The 12696-nt window shown below is 44.5% G+C and overlaps 2 protein-coding genes across 6 annotated transcripts in view; both read left to right on the top strand.

Moving 5' to 3' along the window:
• The window catches only part of LOC145347980 (roquin-1-like), a 108115-nt gene extending 96862 nt beyond the window's left edge, over positions 1–11253 (top strand). For 3 of the 5 annotated variants that reach the window (XM_080196045.1, XM_080196043.1, XM_080196044.1), the window contains exons 19-20: positions 4051–4163; positions 5296–11253. In XM_080196045.1, coding sequence (XP_080052171.1) covers positions 4051–4163; positions 5296–5437 — 255 coding nt within the window. In that variant the 3' untranslated portion in view covers positions 5438–11253. The remainder of the gene's footprint in view (positions 1–4050; positions 4164–5295) is intronic. The other 2 variants (XM_080196047.1, XM_080196046.1) reach the window with 1 other exon arrangement.
• The window catches only part of serpinc1 (serpin peptidase inhibitor, clade C (antithrombin), member 1), a 27783-nt gene continuing 21740 nt past the window's right edge, over positions 6654–12696 (top strand). The window contains exon 1 of the mRNA XM_080196048.1: positions 6654–6748. The gene's annotated coding sequence lies outside the window, so the exon portion shown is untranslated. The remainder of the gene's footprint in view (positions 6749–12696) is intronic.

Here is a 12696-nt window from a genome sequence, read left to right as displayed (position 1 = left end):
CAAGTTTGACACCATCCTAGATTAGCCTACAGCTTCCTTCTATATTTGGCTTTGTGTCCTTTGAGTGGTCCAATGCAGCATTTGTCATTGCACCCTCACTAGCAACAACCCTCACTACCCATCCTACTCTCTTATCAAACTTCCACCCAGTGCATCCCACCCACTGGAGGCTAATCTTTCCTACCTCCTTCCTGTCCCATTTGCCCCAATTCCCTCCCACTGCTGACCCTATGCACTCTGTCAGCAGATCAATTCTCACTGCCCATCTCCACATCAAAGAACAAAGAAAATTACAGCACAGGAACAGACCCTTCGGCCCTCCAAGCCTGCACCGACCATGCTGCTTAATTGAACTAAAACCCTCTACCCTTCTGGGGACCATATCTTCCTATTCCAATCGTAATCATGTATTTCTCCAAACGCCTCTTGAAACTCACTATCGTATCTGCTTCCACTACCTCTCCCGGCAGCGAGTCCCAGGCACCCACCACACTCTGTGTAAAAAAAAAAAAAGAATTGCCTTGTATATCTTCTTTAAACCTTGCCCCTGCACCTTAAACCTATGTCCCCTAGTAATTGACTCTTCCACCCTGGGAAAAAGCTTCTGACTATCCACTCTATCCATGTCCCTCATAGACTTCTATCAGGCTGTCCTTCAACCTTCATCGTTTCAGTGAGAACAAACCAAGTTTCTCCAACCTCTCCTCACAGCTAATACATCTCTTGTGAACAAGCCCTTGCCATCCAGGAACTTACTGCATTGGCATGGCCTTGAGAGGTTCTGGGATGATGACATCCATAATATTGCAGAAAGCAAGGCAGTGAAGGATAGAACTGGAGCTGATCCTTGTATGTTTTGTTGTAAGCATTTGTTTACGAAGATGCATGTTACAAGCGTGCAGCTCCTCATCCCAACGATCATAGTTTCTGTCTGTGTTTATTCATAGGGATACAAATGAATCCCCAGTTAATGCCTACCACCTACATAGAATTAAACATAATTAATTTGAAGTTTGTTTATTAGTGTCACAAGTAAGCTTACATTAACATCAGAATGAAGTTACTGTGGAAATCCCCCAGTCGCCACACACCGGCGCCTGTTCAGGTACACTGAGGAAGAATTTACTATGGCCATTGCACCTAACCAGCACATCTTTCGGAAACTGGAGCACGCAGAGGAAACCCATGCAGACACAGGGAGAACATGCCCCAAGCTGGGTATCAAACCTAGGTCCCTAGTGTTGAAAGGCAGCAGTGCTAATCACTGTCCCACTGTGCTGTGAAACGTGCAATTAACATAATTCCCCCCTTGCTAACCTTCTACCAATTATCCAGCTCCTTATGATGGCACTTATCACTAAATCATCTTTCTAATTGTGATACCTTCACTGCTTTCCTCCCTCAGCCAAGCAACCTCTCATTATCATTGATTGCAACCTGCATCTCGATCTATCATGTTCTTTCTTGAGTTCACTGTCCTCTTGTCCTCTCTAAAACCTCACCCCCCCCCCCCCCCCCCCCCACCATGCTCTAGATTTCCCCCACAGTGGACATTTTTTCAGCATCCTGCCAAGCCCTCAAAATCTTGTGTGTTTCAATAAGATCACCTCTGATTCCTCTAAACTCCAATGAGTATAGGCTTTCTTCATAAAACAACCCAACCCCTCATCCCAGGGAATCAGCCTGGTGAATCTTCTCTGAAATGTCTCCAATGCAAGAATATTTCTCCTTAAGTCACGAAAACAAAACTATACCCGGTACTCACGGTATAGCCTCACAATGTGCTGTGTATCTGGAGTAAGACTTTCTGACTTTTATACTCCGTCCCCCTATAATAAAGGACAACATTCCATATGCCTTCCTACTCACTCACTGTACCTGAATGTTAACTTTCTGTAATTCATACGCAAGGATACCCAAATCCTTCTGTACCACAGCATTCTGTAGTCTTTCTCCATTTCAGTACTATTTTGATTTTCAAATCTTCCTGCTAATGCTGATAACAACATTTTTCCACATTATACTGCATTTGCCAATTTTTTGCCCACTTAATCTTTGCTAAGACTCTTTGTGCCCTCCCCACAACTTGCTTTTCCACCTATCTTTGTATTGTCAGCAAATTTGAGTACAATACAGTCAGTCCCATCATCCATTAATATTGATTATAAACAGCATGGATCCTTGCGGCATGCCACTAGTTTGCCACCTTGAAAATGACTCACTTATCCTAACTCTGTTAGTTGACCAATCTTCTATGCAATACCATGAGCTCTTACTTTGTGCAGTATTTGTTTATGTGGCACCTTGTTGAAATCCTTTCAAAAATCCAAGTATACTATATCTACTGATTTCCCTTTATGCTTCCAGTTTGTTACATCTCCAAGGAATTCATATTTGTCAAATATGATTTCCTTTTCATAAAACTGTATAGACTCTGCCTGATTATAAATATTATAAGTATTATAAATATTCCCAATGTCCTGTTATGACTTCCTTCATAATGTATTCTGGCATTTCCCCCAATGACAGGTGTTGGGCTAACTGGCCTACGGTTTCTTGTTTTCTATTTCCCTCCTTTCCTGAATAGGAGCATAATATATATGATTTTCCAGTCCAGTTCCCCAAAATCTAGGGAATTTTGGAAGATTACAAACACTACCTCTGCCACAACTTCTTTTGAGACACTTGGATGCAGGCCATCAAACCTGGAGAATTTGTCAGCACTTAGCCTCATTCATTTGCCAAGTACTTTATAGTGATAATGTTTATTTTACATTCCTTCCTCGCTTCACTCCTGATATTGTGCTGTTGCTCATAATGTCGTCAATTGTAAAGACAAACAAATGATTTGTTCACGATCTTTTCCATTTTCTTGTTTTCCCTTATTAATTGCCCAGTCTCGTACCCTTAGAAAGGAGCAAAGATTAACGACTTATTCCCGTTTTATACACCTGTTGGAGCCCTTGTTTTTCATTCGTGGGACATGGGCGTTGCTGGCTGGCTGGCATTCATTGCCTATCCCTAGTTGCCCTTGAGAAAGTGATGATGAGCTGCTGCCTTGAATCGCTGCATTCCACGGGCTATAGGTTGACCCACAATGCTGTTAGGGAGGGAATTGCAGGGTTTTTACCCAGCAACTGCGAAGGAATGGTGATAAATTTCCAAGTCAGGATGGTGAATGGCTTGGAGGGGAACATGCAGACAGTGGTGTTCCCATTTATCTGCTGCCCTTGTCCTTCTAGATGGAAGTGGTTGTGGGTTTGGAAGGTGCTGTCTAAGGATCATTAGTGAATTGCTGCAGTGCATCTCGTAGATAGTACACACTGCTGCTACTAAGCGTCGGTTGTGTAGGGATTGAATGTTTGTGGATGTGGTGCCAATCAAACAGGCTGCTTTGTCCTCAGTGGTGTCAAGCTTCTTGATTGTTGTTGGAGCTGCACCCATCCAGGCAAATGGGGAGTATTCCATCACACTCCTGACTTGCGCCTTGTAGATGGTGGATAGACTTTGGGGAATCAGGAGGTGAGTTACTGTCTGCAGTATTCCTTTCCTCTGGCCTGTTCTTGTAGCCACTGTGTTTATGTGGTGAGTCCAGTTGAGTTTCTGGTCATTGGTGACCCCCAAGGATGTTGGCAGTGCGGGATTTAGTGATGGTAATACCACTGAATGTCAAGGGACGTTAGAGTATCTCTTATTGGTGATGGTCATTGCCTGGCATTTGTGTGATGCGAATGTTATTTGCCACTTTTCAGCCCAAGCCTGGATATTGTCCAGATCTTGTTGCATTTGAACTTGGACTGCTTCAATATCTGGGGAGTCATGAATAGTGCTGAACATTGTGCAATTGTTGGCGAACATCCCCACTTCTGACCTTATGACAGAGGGAAATTCGTTGATGAAGCAGCAGAAGATTGTTGGGCCTAGGACACTACTCTGAGGGACTCCTCAGATTTACTGTCTGAGGTCTACAGTCATATTGTGACAGCAGTGGATTTTGACCAGAATGCACAGCATTGTAATGGATTGTAATTCTGTACGTTTCTTACACAGGAAAGCCGGCCCTCGCTGGACATGCAATATAAACTGACATCCAACAGCCAGACTGAGAACGGACAGTCTGAGCAGCAACATAAAGCCCCTGAGGACCTGCAGCCTTCCCTCAGGTAACAAACCAGGGCCCAGTGTTTTTATCACTTTGACTCTGTCAGAGCAGCTCCATCTTTACCAGCTCCGTTTAATCTCCTACAAATGAGAATTTTTAACATGGTGCTCCGAAAAGACCCCAACATGTTTATTTTTTGTTAACAAAATACAGGCTTTCACCATAGATATCTGAAGAGAACAGGGCCAGTGCCTGCAGGCAAGTGGCAATAATTATTGTAACTAAGCCATACAGGCCCCAGTTTTGCCAAGTTGGCTGTTTCCATATTCAGATATGCTTTATATATTGAGCTAGTCTTATTGTCTGGTGAGTACCTGATCAAACTAGACCATAATATTCTTTGCAGCCTATTCGCCTGCAGACTGATCTCTGGTAAATTAGTAGAGGGGCCCAGGAATAGTACCTGGGATGAAGAATCCCACAGTTTTGAGATGCTAAGACAGACTGAGTTGGGAAGACTTACAATTGACTGCCTGACTGAGGTTGAGCTAATTCTGTTCTGAATTTGGCAAGCAGGGTTTGCTTTTATGCCAGTTGTATTTTGGCCATGATTTAGGATAGATTGTGTTCTGGTTCCTGTTGAGATTGACAATATTTTGACCACAACTGCGGGGAATTGGACTGGACTGGGTTAACACTGTCTATAAGTTTCATTATTGAACTGATTTTATTTCACGGGAAGTTTTGTTGACGCTTGAAAGTGTTTGATAGTCTTAGTCTTAATTTTAGTCTTAATTTAGGAAGCTATCAACTCCAGTGTTGCAATTGGGTTTCCCCCAAACCATCTATCTGTTTTTGTCCACTCAGTACAGACTGGGGGCACCTAGTGACAATGGAATGCACTGTGTCACCTGTGAAGCACTTTCGAATGCCTCACTCTTGATTATACCAGAGTGATGCTATTTCTACTGACAAAGCTGCATTAAACCAGTTGTTTGTGTCAATGGATTTGCAACAGTGGCACATTGCAGTCCTAGTGGAGAATTATATAGACAGCAATAAACAGTTAAAAGACAGGAAATTCAGGGGGCTGAGCAGACCAACCTTCCTACGTCCACAGCATTATAAATCTAGGTCTGGTTTTGTCCATGCTGCAGACTATGAAGAGCTAATCTCTTCTTCTCGTTGTACAGTGAGGGATCCAAGGTCGGGGCCTCCAGCTTCATTACAGAAAGCTCCATCGGCGCACTGACCAACAAAGCTGCCTCTCTGAACCTGGCCCCTGACACAGAGGGAGCTGGAGATCGCTGCGACAGCCAACAGAATGGGCTTTAAACTAACAAAGCTGGCAACCTGCCCTGAACAAGCCAGCCTGAACGCCTCATTTAAAAAATGCAGCACTGCAACCGACAAACTTGACATGCCACTCGTCTAGATGCAATGCGTCAAAGTAGCATTGAATTATTTTGTTGTTGTTGTTGTGTATGTGTGAATTAACTTTTTGTTTTATTAGCATGCATGCCTTGGCTCGCAAGGCATGGGACATATCCTTATGATTACCTGGTTAATCTTAGTGAAGTAATCTCACCTTATATACCCCTACTTCAGAACTGTGCCTGCAACAGCGCAAGTTGATGAAGTCACATTCCCATGGGATTCTGAGATGATGCGACGAAGGTCGACATCACAGATGGAACCTTTTTAGTTCCACCGCAGTGAGGAGCAAATACTTCCACTAACATAACTTACAGAAAGGCTGTTACTATCTGGGAGGAGTGAGCTCTGGTATCTTCCTTTTTCAGGACCTTCGCCAGAAGGTTTTACAGCTACAACAGGAAAAAGGAACATCAGGAGCCTTCTCGCAACCAGAAAAGTAACATTCTTAAATATTGTCATTGTGCTTTCCACAGGGTGGAAATTAACTAACCCAAGAGCAGCCTTACTGGGAAAGGTTTATTGCTTTCTGAACACTCTTTATTGAAGACACTGCCTCCCTTTGCTGAGCCTGGCTTCACAAGGAGATCAAAAAGTCACACACTGGAGATGTGGCAGAGGAGATTTGGACCAGGATCCCAGTGTGGTGAGAAGAGAGAGGAGCTGAGACCCAAGGTCCCAGTGTGGGGGTGCTGAGACCCAGGGTCTCAGTGTGGGAGGGGATTGGGCTGTAGGTTGGATGATCTCAAGGGGTTCCCTGCAGAATTGTTTATAGGATGAACCTTTGCTGTAGTGACATTTCAGTGTATTCGTGTTTGGACAGGTTGAGGAGGGATTGTGAGCTCTGACTCTCACTGATCTGCCTTCCAACACTGGCACACGGGAGCAAAGGTCGCAGTAATCCCAATTATTTCCAGTGGAAACTAGTCAAATAAAATAGAACCACAGAGAGAAAAGAATATTCAGATGACAATTTTGATGCACAACTGAAAAGGGATGCGCTCTCTCCAACCTGCAGTGAGATCTGGGCACGTTGACTATGTTATGACCAGATTTTCTGACTTTGGTTGAGTGACAGATCCCGGGCATTGGTTCTAGAGGCCTGAAGGAAGGATTCCAATCACCCAGCCCTGGGTCAGACATATCTCCGTCAAAGTCCTTGCGTGACGTCAGATGAATGCGGGGCCCCTGTGCTCCATGTCTCCCATGAAGGTGAGCACTTGACCAGCCATTGACATTTATAATTTTCACATTGAATTTTGACTTAATAGAACATTGGCTGGCAAGGTTATTAGGTGTTCTGCTTGGAATTCGAGCTTTGTGCAGTTTGTGTGTGTGCGTTTTTTTTAAAGAAGAAAAATTCCTTTAGTCACAACTTTTAAAATAAACAAATATTTGTGTGCTTTGCTTAAACCTCCTCTCGATATTGAGGAGGCTGATTTTGTTTCAAACTGTGGTTTTATTTCAGCCTCAGCTGGCATGGCCTGCCTCCTTTTCCCCCAGTCCAACGGAGCTGATCTCAGTAACTCTACTGCCTCGAGACTAAACCAAGAGTCAGACTTGACATTCTGGGCACCCTCTTGATCCTGGGTAAACCAGCAAATGGTAGCTCCCTGCACTGTGTTATACAGGAAGGAAGCTGATCGATCCTGTTAGGCTGTAGGGAGTATCACAAAGCAAGGAGCCTTTGGAGTTTGAGATGCCCCCAACTGATTTGAGTTCAAACCTCTGAATTCATGCCCAACCTCTCTCCTCCCCACTGGCCCAGCCCCCACACACTCATTTCAGTCGAACTGGCCTTGGTCCGTAGTTTATCCTTTGCCCGCAGGTTTAATACCCCCTTGTTTAGCAGGTGGTATCTGTGCCAGTTTTAGAGGTTAAATCAACAAGTCAATATTATTGTCCTCAAACACGCACAGGACAGAGTTCGCAGAACGATTCCTAAATATCTGGCTATCAGCAGAGAGACATTCCTGATCCGAGCCAGTGGTGCAGTCTCTGGTTGCATTTCGAAATGCTTTAGCAGAGGATTTACTCCCTTTCCCCCGCCACTCCCCTCAGCGCCACTTCTTCCATCTGCTGCTCATTGTTCTGTATTCCCTGTTGCCTGTGACAGGTCAGTGCAGTTCAGACTGATGTCTCCCAGTCGTTGAGAGCGAGATAGGACACTACCCAGAATAGGTAGCATACGATGGCATTTTCCCTGCATGACCTACAGTGTTTGAGTGAGTGCGCCTGTGCTACCAGAGGAGAGAGGGATGGTTATCAGTTCAGCCTGCTCTTCAGTTCCCAGGGATTGATGAAGAGCTAGGCTGAGCAAATTCAACAACAAGATTATTGCACTGGAGGCAGAGAAGCCCCTTTCCCCAATCCCATCCAGACATTTACATCTCCTCATTTTGTTACAGATTTCTAACAAGTGTAGTTTCTTTTCTCTTTCTCACTGGAAGATAGTGCAAGTGCTCAGAACAAACTGTGGAGGACAGCATAACAAGGGTAGAGCAGGGTCCGTTGTAGGTCCCAGAAATAAAAGGGCCGAGGTCAGTTCACATGTTGACTACTGCCCAGAGATTTTCAAACCCCTCCCTGGGATGTTTTAAGCTGAAATGTTTCCTGCAGGAAAGCACTGCCTCGTGAAACCCATGTTGCTCAATATTTTATCAACAGTACCAATCACAGATCAAATGTTTTTAGATATTTTTTGCATCAAGTATGTAACTCTTTCTTTCCTAATAGTGAGTGCATTGATGTTGTTCATGCTGATGGAATACCAGTAATTCATCAACCTCAGGGCTGGTACAGTGCTGGGGGTGTAGCCCTCATGATGTTGGATATAATTCCAGAAGAATGTCCCTTATGGTGTGAATGTATCCCTTGGGATATTGGGTACAGTGACTTTCTTCTAACTCTAATACTTTCCATCTGTGCTTCATCAGCAGTTTTGCTCCCTTCACAGCTTCAGAACCTTAATAACCTTCAGAACCAATGACTTCTGTGAAGTTGTTTTTTGCAATAAGGGATGGAGCTGATTATTACTCCGTCAAATATGGAGAGGGGAGGAGGCTGCTGGATGATAAAACAGATGTAATCTGCACACTGATTCAGTGATTGGCCGCTAGGATTTGTAGGGCGTTTGTCCTTCAGTAGATGTTTTGGTGGAGATTGGGCACCAAAATGAACTACAACATAAAGACGCTTTGCTGCATACTTATTGTGGAGGCTGGCACTGAGCTCTGGGTACAGTGTGGCATTGGCTAGTCCTCTCGAGTGACTAGCAGACGCAATTCATACCAGCATTTTCACTGAGTGATCTCCACATGTATCAAAGTTTCACCATACATTTGGTGCTGCTGGATTGTAAAGACGTTAAGGGAGAGGAGCTTTCACTGTCACAGGCCCAGTAGTGATTGTCCATCAACTTCTTGTCCAGTGTGCAGTAACCTAGGGATTGCTGTCGCACAACCTTCGACTGGGTATAGACACTGCATTTGTAACCATTCACACTGGTTATGCTGTGTACGTCAGTATCTGCATTGGTTAGCATGAAGCCCAACACTTTTCCAATCTCCTCCAACACATTCTCATAGACTCCAGTGAACGATCTGCCTTTTCTATTGAGCATAGCTCACTGCAGCCAACTTCCAGGAATATCATACTAATTCTGGTCAGGAGTCGGAATTGTCAGTCCTGTATGAATTTCACTGAGACCCCTGACCTCTCTATCCTCTGGGCCCCATGCCCCTCACCTCCATGTGGTTCAGTACAATTTCCTCGTTCCAGATATCACACCTGGTTTGTTTATTGTCCATTCCACCAGAAATCTGGATCCTGTGCAGGCTATTCCAGATGCCATCATTTTGGTTAGTTCTGTTTCCTAAACGTTGCTGCTTTTCCTTTAGAAATGATGAGCACCAGAGCTGAACTAAACCTCACTGATATCATTAATATTAGTTTATCTCGCTCCCGCTGATAATCAGCGAGGGTCTCGGAGTGCACGTCTCCCACAAACTGCGCCTTGGGCTGTGTGGGAGCTGTCTTCGCAAATGGCCAAACATTGACCCCAGTGTGGGTTTCATACAGGGCGGGGCTTTGTACAGTAGAGTTTGACAATGGCACATTTGGTTTAGTTTGTAAACCGCTGCCAGTAGTAGTTTCTAGCTGCTTTCTACAGCCTCAATACTCAGTCTGTGTCCTTTTGAGATGCCAATGTAGAAACGTCAGCAGTGTGTTTGTGAAATTGCATCAGTTAATCTCTGACTGGCTATTTTCTGTATTTTTAATTCTGCTCGTCACTATCAGCAAAGGAATGACTGAATGAATTTTATTCTGCAGGCGGGGCTGCAGTGGTGTGACAGAGACCCCTCACCAGGATTTACCTTTCAGACATTGAAACCATAGATATCTGAGCAGAATGCTGCCATGTGCTCACCACCCACTCACACCACCACTACCCCCCAAAAAAAACAGGCAAATAACCTTCAGAGCACCAAGATTCTCCCACAGTCACTCGTTTCTGTCAGCACAATTGCTGTTTAATAAAAATGTATTCAGCCAGTCTCTTCAATAGATCGCAATAAACGCCTCTCTTCATGCTGTCTTTCTCTCCTGTCTTTGTCTTATTTTCTCTCTCCCGTGCTCTCTCTTTTCCTTCCTTCACTCCTTCCCCCTCACATGCATGTTATTCGATTCCCAATCCTGTGCAAATTGGCCAGTGCTAAACAGAATGAAGGTATTACAACCACTGTCCCTATGTAGAGAAATGCCAACTTTAATGCTCATTTACAGCCGAGTGTACTTTTATCTTGTGCCACCACTTTTTGGTGTACAAGTGGTCTGGTTTGATCCTGAGCCTCCCATTGCAACAAGCAGGTATTTGGTTTGGGGAATGCACAATATCCCCCAGGATGGAGTGCAGACCCTCCAAAAGAGTTAGACTTCTCGCCAGTTACTACTCCCATGGACTGTTGCTATCATGTCTTGGGCACTGTGTGCTCGACAGGTTGCTATTCCAAGTACACGATTCCGAGCATCCCTGTTAGAAATGTGCCACTTTTTTTACACACTGAAATTGGAAAATGTGGACCCAGGGTGCAAAGGTTGCTTTTCTGGGTGGCTGAGTCCACTACATTGCCCATAATTCCCCTCACACACCTGCAGCCCCATCATCTGTCTCATTCTATACACTGGATGTTAGGAATCGCAAAGTGTACAATATACTTTTGTTTGGATCTAAAATGAGTATGTGGACACTTTTCAGCTGCCCGATAGTGTTTGGTTTTGCTAAGGGATCCTATCAAGGGAGTAATATGAATGATTGCTATGAGCTCTATGTCACAGGAGCAAACCACCCACTACACCTGCTGCAGTCCATCCTTGCAGTGAGAATGTTGCCTTTCTCACACATCAGCTTGTTTAGTTTTCTTAAATTAAGGTAAAAAAAAAATTTCCTGAAAATTTTGTTTGATATACTCCAGTATGGAATGTTTTAGAATATCTTTCTCCAATGTGGAATGTAGCTTTTTTTCCTTTGTAAAGAATTCACTGTGTGAACATTGTTTTTTGCCTTTGTATAGTACAATAATATTCAGCTACAGGATTGGGAGGACAAAGGGGATAAAAATAAACTGTACATGAGATTGTTCTGCTTGTCAGAAAGCGAATGCAGTTCGTGTAATGATAGAAGTTCACAAGGACTTCAATAAATTGTTTAAAAACAAAAAAAATCTTTGAATTGCAGCTGGTGTCTTTGGTCCTGTTTATTTAATGTGTTAACCAACTCTCCAATTGTCACCCCCCTCTGCCCCATCGGTTGGAAGGTTTGGGGCCCTCTCTAGTGAGGCCTTTGGCACAGAACTGGCCTCACGCTTATCCCTGATGTGCTTTGCCTGTAGCATCTCTGTGCAGCCTCTGGCTCTCGATGTCTTCCCTCAGGACTTCCCCTTCTAAGGTCTTCTCCAACACAAGAAACCTGATTGTTGAGCGTGCTCAGGGAGAAGTTAGAACCATAGATCCCTACAGTGCAGAAGGAGGCCCCTTCGGCCCATCGAGTTTACACCGAACACAATCCCACCCAGGCCCTAACCCCCATATCCCTACATATTATACCCACTAATCCCTCTAACCTCAGCATTCCTGGACACTAAGGGGCAATTTCTTAGCACGGCCAATCAACCTAACCCGCATGTCTTTGGACTGTGGGAGGAAACCGGAGCACCTGGAGGAAACCCACGCAGACACGAGGAGAATGTGCAAACTCCACACAGACAGTGACCCGAGCCAGGAATTGAACCCTGGAGCTGTGAAGCAGCAGTGCTAACCACTGTGTTACCATGCCATCCATCCCAAATTGGAGGGATCTCACTGGGAATCTGTAGCTGATGGAAGAGCAGCAGTACCCTCTAACATGGCAGGAGAGTTAACATCTTACAAGTCTGATAGCAAGCATCTGTGGAGAAAGAAGAGTTGACGTTCTGAGAACTCAGACAAAGAGCCATCTTTGGCTCTATTGGCTCTCCACAGGTGCTGTCAGACCTGATTTTCCAGCATTTTCTGTTTTTGCTTAAGATTCCAGCACCCGCAGTGATTTTATATCAACATTTTGCAGCATGATTTAGACACACTGGGGTATGAGAAAGGCCTGCGGCCCATCACTGCAAACACCAGCTGGGAACGTGACATTGATCTTGGGCTGCAGAACAGGTGTAGCCCATTCCTTGTTATTACCCCTCACTTCATATTAAAGATACTCATTGAATATTAGGGATAGGGAGGTCAATTGAACACATGCAAGGGAGGACCTGAAGAATGATGTGGTTCTGCAATAAATGTTACTCAGTTAAGGGTGCATAACATAGCCCCTCTCTATCAGTCAGAATGAAGATCGGTCACACTGAAGATCTGATCCCAGGACTGAGGGATCAACATTTAACAGATTTCAGCTCACACCAGAATGAAACTTGGCTCAGCACAACAAGGAGAGGCTGGCTGACTGATATTCCTGGAATTAAACACAGCATCCAGTGCAGCACTCCCTTAATACTGACCCTCAGACAGTGAAGCATTCAATAGTGATCCTTGGACAGTGCAGCATTCCCCCAGTACTGACCCTTCTGGCAGTGTTGCATTCCCTCAATATTGACCCTCTGGAAGTTCAGCACTCC

This window comes from Carcharhinus amblyrhynchos, chromosome 9, assembly GCF_965287045.1.
Source record: "Carcharhinus amblyrhynchos chromosome 9, sCarAmb.v2.hapA, whole genome shotgun sequence".
NCBI classification, from domain to species: domain Eukaryota; kingdom Metazoa; phylum Chordata; class Chondrichthyes; order Carcharhiniformes; family Carcharhinidae; genus Carcharhinus; species Carcharhinus amblyrhynchos.
This window is presented reverse-complemented; position numbering and strand designations above follow the sequence as displayed.